This window comes from Diabrotica virgifera, chromosome 5 (assembly GCF_917563875.1).
Source record: "Diabrotica virgifera virgifera chromosome 5, PGI_DIABVI_V3a".
Taxonomy (NCBI): Eukaryota; Metazoa; Arthropoda; class Insecta; order Coleoptera; family Chrysomelidae; genus Diabrotica; species Diabrotica virgifera.
The window spans coordinates 52,736,385-52,757,557 of NC_065447.1; the positions used below are offsets into that span (position 1 = coordinate 52,736,385).

Genomic DNA, 21,173 nt, shown 5'->3' on the forward strand with positions numbered 1-21,173 from the left:
AAAGGGCTTGTGCGTCGCTGTTTATTGTGTCTTCCCAGCGCTTTCGTGGCTTCCCAACCGGGCTCTTTCCTTGCATTCTAGCATTCAGTGCTCGTTTTGGTAGCCTATCCTCTCCCATTCTTATCACATGTCCGGCCCATTCCAATCTTTGTATTCTAATGAAGTCTGACAGGGGCGTTTCCTTATAAAGTTGATAAAGCTCGTTGTTGTATCGACTTCTGAAGATTTCGTTTTCCCTCACAGGTCCTAGTATTCTCCTAAGTACTTTCCTTTGGAATGTGTCGAGTTTGTTTTTGGATGTTTCTTTCAGGACCCAGTCTTCACTGCCATAGCATGTTATTGGTCGAATTAAGGTTTTATAGATTCTCATCTTTGTATTTAGGTGGACACTTTTAGACCGAAATATATGGGAGAGGCAAAATAAGCTCTGTTTGCCTGCGTTATTCTCTTCCGTATTTCTCCATCTTCTGATCCGTCGGCATATATTTCTACTCCCAGGTATGTAAACTTTTCAACCGTTTCAATGTCATCTGCATGTATAATGTTTTCTGGGACTATATTTCTTCTCGTCTGAGTCATTATTTTTGTTTTTTCTGTGTTAATTTCCAGACCTAGCATTTTTGTTTGTTTTTAACTCTGCATATGTTTCCTGTGCTCCTGTTGATGTTCTACTCATAATATTAATATCATCAGCATAAGCGGCCAGTTGAACCGTTCGGTTGGTCAGTAGATTTCCTCGTCCAGTTTGCATTTGCCTAACCGCATACTCCAGTGCCAGGTTAAACATGTTGGGGCCAGCCCATGTCCCTGCTTTAGTCCCTGCGAAATGTTGAAAAAGTCTGTCCGGTGGTTTTGTATTCGTACACATGCCTGAGTTTCATCCATTGTGGCTTTATTGAGTCTTATTAGCTTATGTGGTATTGCCAATTCAGCCAATATATAGTATAGTTTGTTCCTTTTGACTGAGTCACAACAACTAAATTAAACCGGACAAATATGAAAATAATATAAATAAATAGGTACAAGCCTGACTAAGAGAAAATACAATGATGAATTAAGCAAAATTAAGGAATGAAAGTTAAAGAAATGAAGTTAAGATAAATACCTATACAAACGACTTGAATTGACCGAACAAATGAAGAAAAGATTAATGAACAACAAAATATTTGGGAAACAAGAAACAAGTAATATTACAAACTAAATTTACATAATGAACTGAAATCGACCAAATTAACAATAAAATAACAATAATTAACAATACAGTACCGCAAAATTATACATGAGTTTGTGAACTTACTAAACTTATATGTACCTATATTAAAAACCAAATAAATTCATTGAATCGAAACAGACTGTATGACTTGTACACACTTCTAAATAGGTCAAACCGGCAAACAGGTGTATGTTCTCAAAGAAATTGAAAGTGTGTAAAAAAAATTTTAATAATCTGCTAAGTATTTTCAACACATAACGTGTCATCATCAGAGCTTCGTCCTCTTATATCCTTCATAGAAGAGCAATTGTTAAAATTCACATGATAAAGCATGGATACTGGGCAAAAGCCACAGATATCGGGTATAAAACCCTTAAAATTAAAAGTTTGTCACATCTAAATTCTTTTTTTTAGTTTAAAATTACAACATGGCTGCGTCATGCAGCAAAAAAAAAAAAAGAATTTAGATGTGATAAACTTTTAATTTTAAGGGTTTTATACCCGATATCTGTGGCTTTTGCCCAGTATCCATGATTTATCATGTGAATTTTAACAATTGCTCTTCTATGAAGAATTTATAAGAGGACGAAGCTCTGATGATGACACGTTATGTGTTGAAAGTACTTAGCTGATTATTAAAATTTTTTTTTTGTACACTTTCAATTTCTTTGAGAACATACACCTGTTTGCCGGTTTGACCCAAATAAATTCAAGCTAAATATTAAGAAAAAATAATTAATAAACATAATGCATTAACCAAATGTCTGTGATATCAATCATAATAGTTACTCAAGGCACAAAAAGAAATGTTCTCAAAACAAACCCAAACGACTCCCAAAGAAATTGCTCCTTAATTACCTTAATTAAGTTAAAGTTACTTAACCATCATAGGAGTAATTAATAATACCTTAATTAGTAACTCCTTAAGTTATCATAGACCTGATCCCGTCTGTGGCTCAGTGGTAAGAGAGCCTACCTTTGGACACAAGGGTTGTGAGTTCGAATACTAGCTGGGTAGACATTTTTTCTTTATTAAAAATTTAATAAATTAAAATTCGGGACCGCAGACATTCGGATACAATAAGCGTCTCTTTTTAGAGACAATGAAGTCGACTTAACTAAGTAACAAGACATTTACTCAACACACACACACTACACATTGCACTATAATCTGATTGCGACTGGCTGAGTGATCAATATCTATGCCATTAAAAAAATCATAGACCTTACAAATTACTCATCTTCTCTTTGAAACAAGAGTTTAAGTATCAAAATTTTTAATTAATTTAAAATTCTTCTTCTTTTCGTTGTTTATGCCCTATAAGAGCGTCGGACTTAATTTAAAATTAACCAATAAAAATAGTTTCTTTAAAAGTTTCTTAATTGTCTTCTATTTCCAGATATGTATATAAATTTTGATGTGAGCGAATGTTACACGAATAAACTATTTTGCAACAAAATATGGCAAGCCACCAAATTTACAAATCATTGGTTTGCTGAAGTGTCTGGTCGCCAAGCATTAAAAACCGTTGACTTCGATCAATTGGCCGAGGTTGATTATTGGATATTAAGCAAATTGACACATATGATTGACAAAGTTATTGATGGAATCGAAGGTTTCGATTTTTATATTTGTACAAACGCATTAAAGAATTTTTTGTATTTTGAATTTTGTGATATATATTTGGTAAGTAGATATTTTTTCAATATTCCTATTTTTAGTTTGTATATGACGTTTCAGTAATTACTTATATGTGACATTTTGCTTTAATGTCATTGATTTGCTGTCACTATACTCCGTTTGAAAATTATTGACAGCACAATTTATATGACACAGCTGATAATCCCATCGTAATATAATAAACCAGTGACAAAGAATTAATATTCTTGTTTTTGGAAGAGACATCACGCAGTGAAATCAAAGAGCGCATAGATGCTGTGTACGGTGACTCTTCTTCTTTGATGGCAATCGTCAAAAATTGGTTTCAAGTTTCAACTTAATCGCACGTCGGTTTTTGATGAGACACGCCTAAGACCCGGCGCAAATTGAATCTAAGCCAGACACAACCTACGCCGGCGCACGGTGGTCCTTTTTCATAATCTATGATTGCAAAAGGTATAAAATTCATCTTCAAATAATCGGTTGTAATGACACTCATTGAATACCTAGATAACTAGGTAAACAAAATAAATCGTTCTTAGAACTCAACTCCCACGTCGAAGTGAACAATTGAAACCGAAAGTTGTACTTCTTTACCGAACTTACGCTCAGTAGTTTCAGGCAATTTACCAGCGCCCGTGCCCTTTCAAAGTGAATTTAAGTGTACCTAAAACTGTTATTTTAATATTTTTTTGAAATGGAAGTCAAGCGAACAGGTATATTTACAATATTATAAAACAATAGTTGTACCTTTGTTGATAAAAAAAATATTTGATTGTAAAGATGATGATAGATTAGCACTAAAATAAGAATTTGTAAAGATTTTAATAGAGTAGAACTTTTGGGATTGTTCGGGATTGTTGCTAAACTATTTTTTTATTGTTACTTTATTCATTTATCTCTCAGAAAAAGTTACTCTTGTGTGCTCGAACGTGCTCTTTCTATATTTTTTAAATTTTTGTAGGTTCTTGTATTTTACATATACATACAACAATGTTTTACCTGTATACGAATTTTCAGTCCCTTATATTTAGTCTAAGAGCTGGGAGCGGATTTTGTGTGTGATAAGTAATATGGAAAAACTATACGGGGATATATTGAATTAGTTGTGCACATGACTTTCCCCAACAGCCGGAAACCAGAGTGGGGGCGAGGGTAGTTATAAGGGGTCAAAGTCGCGATTTTTATTATTTTTTTTGTGACGCCCATGATGGAGATAGTGCACCAAAATTTGGGAATAAGTAGATCATGACATTACTAAGTAAAATCTCCAGGGGCGGAACGCTGCGTGGCGGGCAAATGTTGTGATGCGTCACAAAAAAAAATAATACAAACTGTGACTTTGACCCCTTAAAACTACCCTCATCCCCAACTCTGGTTTCCGACCCTGGAGATTTTGCTTAGTTACGTCATGATCTACTTACTCCCAAATTTTGATTCACTATCTCGATAACGAACGTCACAAAAATCACTTATAATTTTTATATTCACCCCTGCCCCCACCCCTTTGTCGGCACGCAACGTTCCGCCCCTGGAGATTGTACTTACTTACGTCATGACCTACTTATTACCATATTTTGGTGCATTTTCTCGATCATGAGCGTCACAAAAAAAATAATAAAAACCGCGACTTTGACCCCATATAACTACCCTCGTCCCCCACTCTGGTTTCCGGCTCTGGGGATTTTACTTAGTTATGTCATGGTCTACTTATTACCAAATTTTGGTGCATTATCTCAGTCACGAAAGTCGCAAAAAAAACCCTTTATATTTTTTATATTCACCTCTACCCCCATCCCTTTGTCGGCCACGCAGCGTTCCACCCCTGGAGATTTTACTTAGTTACGTCATGACCTACTTATTCCCAAATTTTGGTGCACTATCTCGATCATGAGCGTCACAAAAAAAATAATAAAAACCGCGTCTTTGACCTCTTATAACTACCCTCGTCCCCCACTCTGGTTTCCGGCTGTTGGGGAAAGTCATGTGCACAACTAATTCAATATATCCCCGTATAGTTTTTCCATATTACTTATCACGCACAAAATCCGCTTCTATCTCTCCGACTAATTGTGGTGTAATACTTTTGCAACCATAGATCGTCAGAAAGGACCACTGTGCGGCGGGACGGGTGACCCGTGCATTTATTTTTCTAGCGTGCCGCATATTGAACACAACCCAACCCAACCTTTGGATATCGACGTGGCGAATTCGCGGTGTGCAAGTACTGGGAAGGGATACGAGAAACGATCGTGCGTGAATAGCGGAGAAATATTGCAACTTTCCTAAATAATTCATATTGTCAATTGAAATTGTCAAATTGACGTACATTTCATACCTTTCATACTGTCGTTGAAAAGAAAAATTATTTATTTATTTATTTATTTATAAAAATCCAAGCAGGTCCTAAAACCTTTTTACATGGACAGTTATAATCATAAACTTTATATATCAAATATAACTAATATATACAGTCATTAGCACAACTATTGATAGGCAGATATAGAAGACTTTAACACAAAAACAGCTAGACTAATGATATCTATTATCCATCTACTAGTTTAAAGTGCTCTTGCACTATATGTCTATAGCAACCAACTGACATTGTAAAATCAATGTTTTTTACTAAATTTATATTGTTCGCTAGTTTCAACATGGCCTCTAGAGGAGAGCAAACAGATGTTCTTATTTTTCCAAACAACAACTGATATCTCGTTGCTTTTCGAGGAACATTAAATGGTATCCGCATTCGTAAATCAATTGTACCTGAAATATTATTAATTATTTTATATAAAATCATTGCCATTACAAATTTGCGCCTACTAGTCAAAGACAAAACTTCAAATTCTTCCCTTAGCATGTTTGATCTTATGGTTCCATAATCAGGCCATCGATGATGTTTTTTGAAATACAAATAACGAAGAAACTTATTCTGAACTTTTTCTAGTGCCTCTAAATGTACTTGAGGTTATTGTCCCCAAATAATGGAACCAAATTCTAATATTGGTCTAAATAAAGTATTATATAATATTTTTATACCCTTAATACTAGTAAAATCGCAAGTTTGTCGACATATAAAACCCAGCATACGGTTCGCTCGTTTTGCAGCTTTACCAATATGTGTAGCAAATGACAGTTGATTATTATAAATCAAACCCAAATCCTTGACCTCACTGGTCCTTTTTAAAACATTCAGTCCTATTAAATAATCAAATACTATTGGTTCTCTTTTACGGGTAATAGACATACCGTAGCACTTATTTATATTGAATTTGATCTTATTATTGTCACCCCATAATAAAATGTTCTCAATATCCCTTTGAATCATTACGCAATCCCTAACAGTTTGAATTATTTTGAATAACTTAAAATCATCTGCAAATAATAAGTAATCTGAATACTACTCCCGGGTTAGCCTTAAATTTACCAGAAGTATTTCCATTGTGTTTTACAACAAAACTTCTATTCTGCAAATAACTTTTAAATAACTTTATTAGATTATCAGATAAGCCAAAATTACATAACTTTCTTAAAAGAACATCGTGTTTTACTTTATCAAAGGCTTTTTCGAAATCCGTATACACTACATCCAATTGCAATTGTTTTTCTAACGCATTGTTTGCAGACTCGGTGAATAAAATAAAACTTGTGTTTATCGAGCGATCCGACATAAAACCATGTTGATGATCATTAATACTATTTTTGACGTGATTATATACATGAGCATGCAATATTTGTTCGAAAATTTTTGATGGAGCACACATAATAGCGACTCCTCTATAATTTTCAATATCTCTTTTGTTACCCGCCTTAAATATTGGAGTAATTGAAGATAGTTTCCATTTTTCTGGAAATTTTGAATAAGTTATTATTAGATTAAAAATATGTAATAATGGTATCTTTAACCACTCTTGGCATGCCTTTAAAATATACGGGGGGATGCCATCTATACCGGCAGCTTTCTTTGGTTTCAGCTTTTTGACTGCATTATCATAATCTACGCTTGTTATTGATGGTAAATTCAAAACATTGTTATTACTAATAATATTTGTAAAATTAGTGTTATAGCTAGAAATGTCGGTAGAATAAACAGATTCAAAATATTTCGCAAACTCATTAGCAGTATCACTCTGATTTATTTCTTTACCCCCAAAATAAAATATTTCTGTTTGATTAGACTTAGAATTCTTATTATTAATGAAATTCCAGAAATTGTTAAACTCATTTTCTATATTTTCCTCAATTTGCCGTATATATTTCCTGTGCTCTGTTAATTAATGATTTCAGTTTTTTTCTGGTCTCTATAAATTGATTGTTAAAATAAATTGAAACATGTCTTAACTTTCTAAAATTATTTTTTTGTTTGAGCAACTTTTTGATATCAGGCGTAAATCATTTCGGAAAATTATAATAATCCTTGTAAATATTATATTGTGGTACAGATCCTTCAAATATATTAAGTACTTTTGAGTAAAAGATATCTAGAGCTTTATCTACCTCTATTTCCTCTGTTACAGCTTCCCACGTCATATTTCTCATCAAATCACACATCAAATCAAAATTTGCTTTTTTAAAATTAAATCTATTACCAACTAACTTATCTGTTTGTCTAAAACTTGACACTGTAAATGAAAGTTGAATTTCCAGAGATGGATGTAATCTATCTTCCTTTACTAACGGTAACTGCTCTTGACATACCTTACAACTATTTATATTATCTGCAGATGCTACTACTTGATCTAAAGTTTTGCCCTGCCAGTTTTTTACATTGTTATAAAGCAAAAATGAATTAAAATTTAAAAACTCAATCATACTTTTAAACTTAGCACTTCCATTAGTAAAATCTAGATTTTCGGTTCCTTTAATTTCTGCAATATTGAAGTCACCAAAAATAAACGTGTTATTAATATCAGTAATATGTGTTTGTAACAATTCGAAGCAATTCGCATAGTCATGTAATTTACAATCTGGTGGAATATACACTGCAATTAATTTTATACTTAATTTGTTATTAATTTTTAAATCCGCAACCAAAATTTCAAAAGATGAACAATGTTGTGTTACTTTTAAAATCTTATGCTCCTTTTTTATTACCATTAATACTCCTCCTACTATATTGCTCCACAATATTGATATAATATGCAATTATTATATAAAGGTAAATTTAATTAATTGTATTTTGCTTGCATTACTGCATTTTAATAACTAATTTTATTTACTACATACAATTGTTTACGTTTTAATAACATAACCTGAATCTTATTTTTTCTTCTTATTATTTTTTTAGACTATGGCCTTGACAATTATCCAGTAAGCAGGACTAATATAATTGGCCAATATAATTAAAAGTGCGAATAAAGTTGCAGAGCGTAGAAACCAGGTGTCGCTTTGCCGAACTTGCACGGTCCCAATAGAGACGGGCAAAATCAGTGCGGACATGTAACGGTTACTTTTGATACCGGTTCTCAATGGTACTGAGTACAAATACTGATTACAAAATAGTGATGTATCTGATCCTTGTACTGAATTGAGTAGGCAACTTAAAATCGGTATTTCCATACTTGTAACTAGTAACGTTTTAAAAATATCTTACACGTCCCTAGCAGACGTAGCGGTATGACTTTCGAAAACATCGAATTTGATAATAAACGAGTGCATAAAAAAATATCTTACACTGAGTATTTTATTTCTGTACATAATACCTACATATTTAAAATAATCTCTCCCCTACTGCTCGGTCATAACTCATATTCCTCAATTTACTGCTCGGATCACAATCATTTACAATTACTGCAGGATCGCAATCATTGACAATTACTGCAGGTCATAATTCATAATACCCCGCTACTGATCGGTCATAAAAAATAACACTATCTGCATATTTCGTTTTTAATTTTTAAGCATAAAAATGTAATATGTAATAAACAAAATTGTAATATGCCGCCAAGTAGAATTTGAGGGTAATACGATATTTTTATCGATCACGGTTTTTAACATGAATAATTTTTCACCTTATTTTTCTAATAATGTGTTTTTGTAAGGCATAACTTTGATTATTAATTTCTTATCGCCGCTTATTTAGTGTACCAAAAGTTATCAGAATTTAATGACAACGACAACGCAGTTTTCACTCGGGGTGTTGACTATGCTAATATTTTTATTTATCATAATAAATTGTACTTAGGTACCATCCATATTCATTTCAGATAAGTCCATCTCGCAAACGAAAACAAGTAAAAATAAACATCTGGCGGTGAGTCACGCGTCCCACGGCCCAAGAAAACTGTACGCCGATGACAAACGTTCCCAAGCGAGACCTGCGAACGAATGCACTGATAGTAGGATGCGCAAAACTGTCTACGAAGTTAGCCGGTGCAGGTTGTGTCTCGCTTAGGTTCAATTTGCGCCGGGCCTAAATGCCCCGAAAATGGCTACGACGGTGGCATGACAAAAATCCACGATTTTATATTGGTAGAGCGCCGACTGTAGGTGCACGAGATTGCTGAGAAAGTAGACATCAGTAAAAGATCGCGTGAGTCATATAACCATGGATCCACTGGTACACACCATAGATCAAGGAGCTGTCGAAAGAGTGGCCGGCACCCGGTGAACGTATTACCCTATTGATCGGAAAGGTGATGGCCACCTTTTTCTGGGATTCACAAGGTCTACATCGACTACCTGGAGAAGGCAAAACCGTCACAGGGCTCTATTATGCCGAATTATTAGGCCGATTCGACGCCGAATTGTAGAAAAAAGACCCCATTTGGCGAAGAAAAAAGTGCTCTTCCACTATGACAACGCACCGGCTTTTAAACGTCAGCCATCGCCATGGCCAAATTGGTCGAATTGGGCTACGAACTATTGTCCCATCCACCGTCATCTTCAGATTTGGCTGCGTGCGAATACTTTTGTTTCCAAGCTTGAAAAAGGCACTCGCTGGGCATAAATTTAAGTCGAATGGGAGGTCATCGCCGCCACGTTAGCCTTAGTACTTTCTTTATTTTTATTCTTAATAAATTACATTCTTTGGTACCATGATATAAAATTTCTCTATCTTGGGTGTTAAGAGTACCTAACTAATAACCTTATCTAAATTTTTAGGAAACTACTAAAAGAGGATTACGATCATCTGATAATGCTATTGCCTTAGGTCATTTATGGACTTTGTTAACGTGTTTAGACGTATCATTACGAGGTCTAGCACCATTTATGCCAGTTTTAAGTGAACATTTACATTCACGTTTACCAGTATTTCCGGAACAAGAAAAAGTGCTGGAGTTTCCACAGGTTTGTTAAAAATAAATGTAATATACAGGGTGTTTGGTAACGAATGGGCCATAGCTTAACCTTAGATTCCAGAGCTTAAAATATGTCGATTTAAGCTAACTTAGTTTAGTACGAAAGTTGATAATAATCGAAATTCAGGGTGTCAATGTTAACTTTTATTTTATTTATTTTTGAATATTTCCTGACAGGCATGGGATAACAACAACAAATTTGGTAAGCGGGGTTTTTTGGGAAGAGAAATCTAAATTTGTCACCAAAAATTATGTATTACCCAAAGGGCGCCACATACGTCTTTCATGCGCTCATTTAAAATGTTCAATTTTTTTATTACCCACTCTACATAGTTTTTAAATCAAAACTTTTATTCCCCTTTTATTTTTACTTAAAAAAGGTATACTACATTCATCTCGCTAAACTCAACCGTTTTCGATATAAACGCATTTTAAATCGGTGATACAAAATAATTTTTTGCAGAATATCATTATAGTTACACCCGAAAAATAAACTTAAAACCGTAATAATTCCCAAGAATTTATCGCAAATTCATTCAAATGGACAAAATGACAAATATGAGAACTTGCACAATTATTATGGTTTCAAGTTTATTTTTCGGCCGTAACTACAAAGATATTATGCAAAAAATTATGTTGCATCGCAGATTTAAAATGCGTTTATTTCGAAAACGGTCGAGTTTAGCTAGATGAATGTAGTACAATTTATTTTAAGTACAAATATTAGGTAAGACAATAAAAGTTTTGATTCAAACAGTATGTAGAGTGGGGAATAAAAATTTGCGATTTTCATTTCCCACATTTACGCCCTCAAAAATATAAAATATTTAACCTAATCTAACCTAATCTTTATAGAATTTTATATGTTTATATTCCAGAAGTTGAACTGGCGTAATGAACATCTTGAAAGAACCATTGAAGATGTAATGGATATTGTAATAGCACTAAGAAGGTTAAAAAAGACATTTAATATTAGCTCCAAAAGTGAATCAAAAGGTAGGTTTGTAATATTTTGTTCAATTATCATAAAACTCTGCTTCCAATGTCCAACTGTCCAATTCTCAGTACCATCGTACATAACAGCAGATTTTACGACATAATTGTATGTATCATTTATTTACCTCATGCATCATGTTCTATACAATGTGAATGCTAGATGAGTCACATACATCATACTACTTGTAGTCATTATCCCGACTTTGTGAGCAGGACTTCATGGCGTAATTACTTCATTAAACGAGAATAAAACCTAATCTTAATTCAAAATAATTTATACTCGTATTTCTAAAATAAAAAAGTTAAACCAAAGAGAATTTATTGAAAATCGAATAAATATTATTACTTTATCTTTATGTTTGCAAAATAACAGTTTAAAAAAATAATTGCTTTAAGGTGTTATGATAAACGTAATAAGATGTGTTTGTGCACGACTACCCATTCTACAGGGCAATTGTGCGCAGTGAATGGGTAATTGTGCACCTATGTCTGAAACTGTATAAATAAATAAAAAACGGATTAAGGTTTGTAAATATTTATTTTTACTATGGTTACATACAAATGTAACATTCATAGCCATTAGCGTAGCGGTGCAATAATTTGTTATTAATTTCCATAAAATATAAAAAGGTATTGGCAGTCCTAAAGTATTGGTAGTCTTTTACTATGGTTACATACAAATGTGACACATTCATAGCCATTAACGGTGCAGTTTGTTATTCATTTCCATAATATATAAAACAGTACTTATTGGTAGTCGGTAACAGTTTTTGCTGATGACTTAATCAAATCATCAACAGTATCGAAAAAATAGAATATTTGTATGTCGCATAATACCGGGTGTCCACTTATATTTTCCCCCATTTTAACTACCTGTAACTTCTAAACGGCTCAAGATAGAAATGTGCGGTTTTCGCTGAAATGTTTTATTTTAGTAAAAGTTTTGTTTGAATGGATTGAATTTTTTATATCGCTTTCAACTATGAAAATAAAAATGGCGGATTTTTGAAAAAAACGTTGACTTTTTTTTAATGGAACACCCAGTATATTTTTTTGTAAATTGAAAGAAATGTCATTCACCTATTCAGCGATATAAAGTTTTTCAAAATCGGTTGTCAAATCACTGAGTAATTAATTTTTAAAATGAGAGGTGCAACGTGGATATCACATACCTAAATAACATAACTAAGCAAATTGATATTGTGTTATGTGATTTCCACATTGCATCTCTCATTTTAAAAATTAATTGCTCAGTCATTTGACAACCGATTTTAAAAAAAATTATATCGCTGGATAGGTAAATGACCGTTGTTTTTCAAGTTACAAAAAAATATACTGATTGTTTTAATAAAAACGCTGGACGGAAGGGCCGCCCGAGAACTTTCTCGTACCGATCTATTATCGTTATGGTACTAGATACTGGCATTCTATAAAAATAACAAAATTACTCGTTATTTTGATATTTTAGAAACACCTTCTGTACTTGAAAGTATTTTATGGTTCTACGCATCATTAATTCCTGCATTTGAGAAAATGTTCGATGCCATATTTCGGGGACACACTATAGATGTATAGATTATTGCATAAATTAATAGAATATTATAGTCATACTTTCATTTCAAATTAGTTCATTTTTCTGAGAAATTAATAGTTTACAATATTTGCATTTCATTCTATTTCGATTACGCCAGTCAATGAGCGAGATTAAGAACAAGATATTATCTCCGAATTCTATCCTACTGCATGGATTTTAATGAAATTTTGGGAGTAGCCCAATCTCCTAATTCAAAGAGATTGCTCTTAATTCAAAGTCTATCCTATATACTATGACGCTTTTATCATGATGGCGGTTCCTACCACTTCTCAGGGGTAAAATATTTTTTTTTTTTCGAATTACATGGAGAAAAAGGAAGATTTTTAAGAAAATTTAAAAATTCATTCTATAATTTGATCACATTTTTTACAAAAACCATTTATTTTAAACCCGTTCAACTTTTTGAAAGTAGAAATAACACTATATTAAAAGGTATTGCAAAAGAAAAACAATGCATTTAAATTATGGTGGATGGGGAGTTAAATGTATATTATACTTTTCATTTTTCCTTAAAGTACATTAGTCATATATTTTTTTGCACCATATCTCGCTTAGTTTGTATGCAACCGACATTTAACGGTGCTCGTTTTAAAGACCTTTTCGAACACTACAAAAGGTGTTGGTAGCATTATACACCTAAAACCTACCGTTCCTCTGTTATTTCAAGTTGAATACACCAATTTGAGCATGCACCAAAAAACAAACTATTTTCACCTACCATATTTCTTTTTGTATTATAAATAGAACATTTACGAAGGAACGAATCTCTTTATTATTTATAATCTAAAAAATGTTTTATATAGTGTTTTTAGTTCGATGTATAGTTTTTAAGGTATTTACAAAAAAGCCGTCCGAAAAGGTGTCATTTTTCAATGAAAATGGCCAATTTTCAACTACGCATATCTCAAAAAGTATTGAGTTCTCAAAAAAAAGTATAGACCAGTTTTTGCTTAGAAATAGGTTCTTTAGCCACTTCCGTGCTTATTTTGACCAACAAATTTTCCACCCCCTTGAAGAAGTGGGGACCGCCCCAAGATAAAAGCGCCCTAGTATATAGGGTATATTTTGTTTCTTGAGCTATTCCCTACTTACTGTGAAAATATCAAGTACATCAATGTAGTAGGATGGAATTTGGAGCATACCCTCATTGACTGCCCTACAATAATGCTCTGCTATGATCGCGTGAGAGAGGACACACATAAGATTATAGCAAAATTTCTATTTACAGTAACTTTTCGAGTTTTTGAGCTATAGCAATTAATTTTATGTCATTGGAAGGGTAATTTTACATTCTTTCAAAATCCGTAAAAATATACAGGGTGTATCTAAAACAATTAAGATTTTTTATTCATTTCCGGTTCAACCGGAAGCCATATTTTTGGTAAAATTTATTGCGATAATAGATAATAAAGTACATATATGTCTGCAAAATTTCAAATTTTAGTTTCTATTAAGAAGGAAGTTACGGGCACTCGAATATTTTTTAATGAAAAAGTCATAACTCCCCTCCTATGGGGAGTTAAGAAATCTGACTAATATCATTCAATTTACCGATAGGATATCAAAAACATATCAAAAAATAAAAAAATTCCTTGGAGCCATTTTTGAGAAAATCTAGTTCAAATTTATGTCAAATTTTGACCCCTTAAATATAGGCAACCCGTAACTTTTTCTGAAAAACGATAATATTCTTCTTATAGCCCCATCTTTGGGCTATATAACGACTTTTTCAAATTAAACTTATCTTAAACAAGTTTTTAGATAGGTAGGGAATGTTGGCCGCCATTTTGAATTTGGAAATGTCAAATTCCGTATTTTTATTTACCTATCGATGAGCTTACTGTGAGTTGAATTTCATTCATTTCGGTAAAAATTTGCAAAAATGGGCCCTAAATAACCCTCCTATTTCGGCCCCCCTTTGAGAGGATTTTTTAAAAGCTTAGTTTCTCGACAAAATTCTCTTAAACTTACTCATACCAAATTTCATCAAAATCGGTCCGGTAGTTTTTGCTGGGCGGTGGCGACATACGTACGTACATACTTCCGACATGTTTTTTTTATTTGCTTTTTAGACTCAGGGGGACTCAAAAGGTAAAAAAAAGTGACATCTGAAAAAAAATTTTTGCACGATCCTATAACTTTATTATACTATACTACTTATATAGTACGATAAAGTAAAAAATTCAGCAACGTTTTTTTAATCCGCCATTTTTTATTTAAATGCGATATAAAAAATGGTCATTTACTTAAAACTTGAAAAAACGGCCATTTACCTATCCAGCGATATAAAATTTATTAAAATCGGTTATCAAATGACTAAGCAATTAATTTTTAAAATGAGAGATGCAATGTGGAAATCACATAACATAATATCAATTTGCTTAGTTTTGTTATTTAGGTATGTGATATCCACGTTGCACCTCTCATTTTAAAAAGTAATTACTCAGTGATTTGACAACCAATTTTGAAAAACTTTATACCGCTGGATAGGTGAATGACCTTTCTTTCAATTTACAAAAAAATATACTGGGTGTTCCATTAAAAAAAAGTCAACGTTTTTTTCAAAAATCCGCCATTTTTATTTTCGTATTTAAAAGCGATATAGAAAATTTAATCCATTTAGACAAAACTTTTACTAAAATAAAACATTTCAGCGAAAACCGCATATTTCTATCTTGAACCGTTTAGAAGTTATAGGCAGTTAAAATGGGGGAAAATATAAGTGGACACCCGGTATAAACTGCATACTATATTGAATTTATATATTTTTCAGTTCATTTGGTGGATTCTTCAAACCTTTTAAAACAAAATCTAAGCATAATTGAAGATCTCACCGGTTTTAAAGATATTAGATTAGACGAAAATTTACCTAATGAAGTTGTTTCGAGTAGTCTTAAGGACAAAAGCAGAAATACATATATTTATCTTCAAGTATCGGAAGAAGTTAAAAAGTCTTTCCAAACTGATTTGCTACAAATTGAGAAGAAAAAGGAAAAAATACAAAAAGAATTGGATAAAATTAATAAAATGGTTTCTGGATCAACCTACAAAATTAATGCTTCCTTAGAAAAGCAAGAAATTCACTCGAAAAAGGTAACTACATATCTAACGAATATTTGATTTTTTATAAGAGCTGTACTTACTTTACTTTATCTTGTCTGGACATTAGTGTAGGAAACAGAGGTTATTTTTTTTTCTGGTATATCAAGGGGTGCTTATTATAAGACTAACTTTTTCTTAAAAAAATTCGCCCTGGAACCCCCCTTTTCATCCCTTTAAAGGGGGTAATTTGTGGTTTTTGCGAAACGTAGCCTTTCCTGTAAGTTTTGCAAAAAATTTACTTAATAGTAAAATGAAGAGAACTATATTTCCTACTATTTATTTGCCGACACCATCTGTCTATCACCCACAGTTTAGCGGGGGCGCGCCCCAAAATTGACAAATTTTTAAAAAAAGATGTTTTTAAAAAATATATTTGTCCCTAACTGTAATGAAACTTAATAGACCTGGATCCCGCGTAAGAAAGAAAAGTTGATTAATAGCAAGCTGAAAATTTGTTAATAGCTTAACGGTGTCTAGTCGGACACACTTTGATGCACGGGAACACCGGAACAGGGGAAGTTTAACTGTGGAGCATGATAAACGTGTCGTCCTGACAAGTTTATGATTGTGAAAAATAGCAAGTTGTTTTTAAGTTTATTCGATAGCCAACGTTATGTAATATATGCGAAAATGTTTGTCCGACAAAAATGTTGGGCATTTTAACGAGTCCGACACGTAGAACATGTCACATCACAGGAATTATGTTGGTGATGAATAGCAGTCTGATTTTTGCATGAGAGTTTAATGAAAGGTTAAAAAAGCAATTGGAAGTTCTGTCCGACAAAATTAATGGGAAGTTTTCGTAGTCGGACATTCTAAACAGGTAAGATATAGACAAGAATGCTGGTGATAAATAGCTTTCCGACAAAGACGAAATTTAATTAAGTAAATTATTCCTTACCAAGAATGACTGTTGTCGGAAAAAAATAAGGGGTAGATTTTGTAGTCGGACAATTTAAAAAAATAATTTTTGAAATTTCAATAAGGGGTGATTATTCTATGTCAAAAGTACCTGCAATCAATTACAATCGATATCTTTCGATTTATGTCAACATCATTTAGATACCTCACTGTAATACATTTATAGTAGATCAGCGGGATCGCTTGGTTAAAAGAGATAGATAGACCACCTATCGACTTTTTGCACTGTATTCCCTGTCTACCCTTATGTCTATGAATACATTTCCATTTAAGAAAAACTGTCACTTTTGACAATAATTCATAATAAATTGCAATCGTAACTTCAAATTTAAACTAATCGATTTATTTTGGCAGCAAATTATTTCTTGCCATGTGACATATTAATTACATTATTATTTTATTTGTAGAAAGTTGAGAAAAATTACGTTATACAATTTTAGTAATAATTTATTTAGGTACCCTTTTTCAATCAAGCAAAGCATTATAGCACGAAGAATGATATTCAATAGAACTTTCACAATTATCTGGCAACTGAACCTCATTGAATTGATGACCAAGTATTTTATTAACTTTGTAAAATGTTCGAAAATTACTTAAAAATGTTCCGTTGAATGGTTTCACTTTTGATTTGGCGACTTAAAATTTAAACTGTTGACACTCAAAAATAGACACAAAAACACTCCATAGTTAATATAAATTTTAATTTCCAACACACGTGGCAAACAGAAACTCAGAGACCATGTACTTTCAAATACTTCTTTGTATAGCACAAAGTGTCACACTGACAAATGCAGCCTTCTAATACATACTTCTAAGTATAATAATAAGTGCGTTCGCGGGTGCCTTAGTCGTCGACAAATTAGCAGCAAAACGCATGCGCACTTTAATATGAAATACATAATATCGTTAATACATAAATATATAAGGTATATTTACCTACGATAATTTAATAATTGGCTATTAATATTAATTAAAAGTAAATATACCTTGTATATTTATCTATTAACGGTATTATTTATATTAAGTGAGGTTAGAAATTGTCGGCGACAATTTGTCAACTGTACCCGCGAACGCACTTTTGTGTCATATTTACGTCTATTCTTATAAGCACCGAAGTTTTAGACTCTTCACATTTTTCAATGTCGTTTACAGGGTTAAGATTTGAGTATGGAAAAAAATGTATACAACGTTTTTTGTAGGAAATTTTCCGTACTTTCTAATGCGCCTAATTAGAAAACCCTAAGAGATTGCTTTCACATGTTCTTTGGCATTTTTTATTGTCATTTTGAGAATATCTAGAACAAACTCCACCCAAAAAAATAATTGTTTTGCAATATATACATGCATTGATACTTACCTCACTGTTTTTGGAGTGAGCATGTATATATATGCACATGCAAATATGTGAATATAAATAATAATATACAACTAAAATAGCTTTATCAATATGTGACTAAGTCATTCTGAAAAAATGTTTTTTATTTATTTCCTTCGATTTGCCCAAACTTTTTGTCCGACATATAACTTTTTGCGTTACAAAATATAATTTGTACATAAACAAATCAAAATTAGCTTGCTATTTATCACCAACATTTTTGTCTATATCTTACAGGTTTGGAATGTCCGACTAGGAAAATTTCCCATTCATTTTGTCGGACAGAACTTCCAATTGCTTTTTTAACCTTTCATTAAACTCTCATGCAAAAATCAGACTGCTATTCATCACCAACATAATTCCTGTGATGTGACATGTTCTACGTGTCGGACTCGTTAAAATGCCCAACCTTTTTGTCGGACAAACATTTTTTCATAATATATTATATAACGTAGGCTATTGAATAAACTTAAAAACGACTTGCTATTTTTCACCATCATAAACTTGTCAGGACGACACGTTTATTATGCTCCACTGTTAAAACTTCCCCTGTTTCAGTGTTCCCGTGCATCAATATTTGTCCGACTAGACACCGTTAAGCTATTAACAAATTTTCAGCTTGCTATTAATCAACTTTTTTTTCTTACCCGGGATCCAGGTCTATAAGAAGAAACCCTGCGGCAATTAATCACAAATAAGTGGCTGATTTTTTCATTTAAGGGCAATTGCAAATTTTTTAATTACAGGGTGTTACATTAAAAAAAAAACCCCTTTTTATACCTTCTGAACCGCCTATGCTAGAGTATAAAAATTTTCAGCGATTATCCATATACTAGTGTTATTTACAAATTTCTATAATGCACCCCAATTTTTTTTCCGGAACCACCCAAAAAAAAAGGAGAATTAATAAAGAAAGTGATTTTCTTGGAATCCTTCACACACCATGCGCTTTATTAAAATGCTTCATATATAATTTTGTGCACGTTCTGTAGCCAAAAAAATAAATAAGGGGGGTTAAAAAATTTTTTTTTTTGCTTTATGGCTCATATGGACATATGCTCCATCAATAGGGTTTTTCATAAATATATATGATTATTGCAATATCCCTGAGGAACCTACCCCTATCCTCGAAGATAAACTGCAGAAACTACCCCTATCCCTTGGAGAACATGTTTTTACGATTTTCTCATTACTTATACATTTTTTTAAAACAAACCTTATACAGAATTAAAGACCACTATTTTCTCTACAAATAAGGTCCTATGCATTTTTTTCGTATAAGCAACCGCTACGTCACAATGGCGCCGTAAACCTCAGAAATGCTTTGACGGGCTCCAGTTTTTGTTTTTTTTTTTCGTCACCTATTCATTTTATTGATAACGTACTTATGGAAAACAAAAGAACACACTGTCTGCTACACATTATGACCCATGCATATTTTATTTTCTTTGCAACCTAAAGCTACAATGGTGGCCCAAAATCAATTTTTGATTATTTTCTTTATTGATTCTCCTTCTTTTTGGGGTGGTTGCGGGGAAGATATGGGGGTGTGTTATATAAATTTGTAAATAACACCAGTACATGGATAATCGCTGAAAGTTTTTTTACTCTAGTATAGGCGGTTCAGATGGTATAAAAAGGGGTTTTTTAAAATGTAACACCCTGTAATTAAAAAATTTGCAATTGCCCTTAAATGAAACCTATACCAAAAAATCAGCCACTTATTTGTGATGAATTACCGCAGGGTCTCTTCTTAATTTTCACTACAATTAGGGAAAAATATATTTTTTTAAAACATCTTTTTTAAAAATTTGTCAATTTTGCGGAGCCACCCCCGCTAAATGGTGGGTGATAGACATATGCTGTCGGGAAATAAATATTAGGAAATGTAGTCCTGTTCATTTTACTATTAAGTAATTTTTTTGAAAAACGTACAGGAAGGGCTACGTTTTGCAAAAACCACAAATTACCTCCCTTAAAGGGATGAAAAGGGGGGTTCCGGGTCGAAATGTTTTAAGAAAAAGTTAGCCTCATAATAAGCACCCCTTGATATACCAGAAAAAAAAATAAAACCGGACTTGTGTCCATTTTGCAAGGTTCAACCTCTGTTTCCTACACTAACATGTCATTCATAAAATTTCGACCCAGTATCGAGCTACGTCGGTTTTATCTTTGTTGGAGAGCCACAAATCTTCGAGAGCACACCGATGAGGACAGTTTCTGCATGTAAGAAGATGTTCCATATTCTGTGTTTCTCCACAGTCACAGATCACATCATCTTGCCCTATTTTCCCCCATTTTACCATGTTATTATCCTATTCATAGTTTTCCACGTTTTAAAGTCTACAGACTGGATTCTGGCGAGATGAGTCTCTCGTATAGTTTGAAAAAGTGACACAACAGCGAAATAGGTCTGTAGCTACTCAGATTTTCTGGATCCTTTCCTGGTGTTAACGAGGCTATTACCATTGTAATTAATTTAACGAAGCTATTACCGAAACAGGTGTATCCACACCTCTCGGAGACCTTCGGGTTAATTTATTCACTTTATATGTAAATATTTAAAAAGATTGTACCTATTATTGTTGAATAAATTATTATCCAGATTTAGCCATACGCCTCACACTCCCTCTAAGGGGAAAATTTACTCATCCCAGATACCTACGGTATCAAAAGGATTGAGCTCTGGTGGGACTCTTTCCGTATTATCGAGCCCTATGTGACTTAGTATGCAGGTGTATCTCCCAAAAATTTTTGTACACATCTGGTCGTTGCGAGTAGTACTGCTTTCTGCATGGTCTTATAAAGATGTTCATTAAGACCCAGCTTTTTTATGCTTTCGAGGAGGGTCTTCGGAATGACTCCAGCAGTAGACATAATAATCGGTATCGTCTGGGTACTTTGCATTCTCCATTGTCTCCGTATTTGAATTTCCAGATCTCTGTACTTGGCGATCTTTTCAGTAAATTTAGTACGTAGATTATTGTTGTTAGGAATCGCCACATCAATGA

General features: G+C 32.9%; 1 protein-coding gene across 1 annotated transcript in view; it reads left to right on the plus strand.

Annotated features, from left to right (window-relative positions):
* LOC126885731 (valine--tRNA ligase-like) overlaps positions 1-21,173 on the plus strand; it is a 184,640-nt gene that overhangs the window by 158,495 nt on the left and 4,972 nt on the right. The window contains exons 12-15 of the mRNA XM_050652500.1: positions 2,614-2,900; positions 9,978-10,163; positions 11,053-11,170; positions 15,538-15,857. Coding sequence (XP_050508457.1) covers positions 2,614-2,900; positions 9,978-10,163; positions 11,053-11,170; positions 15,538-15,857 — 911 coding nt within the window. The remainder of the gene's footprint in view (positions 1-2,613; positions 2,901-9,977; positions 10,164-11,052; positions 11,171-15,537; positions 15,858-21,173) is intronic.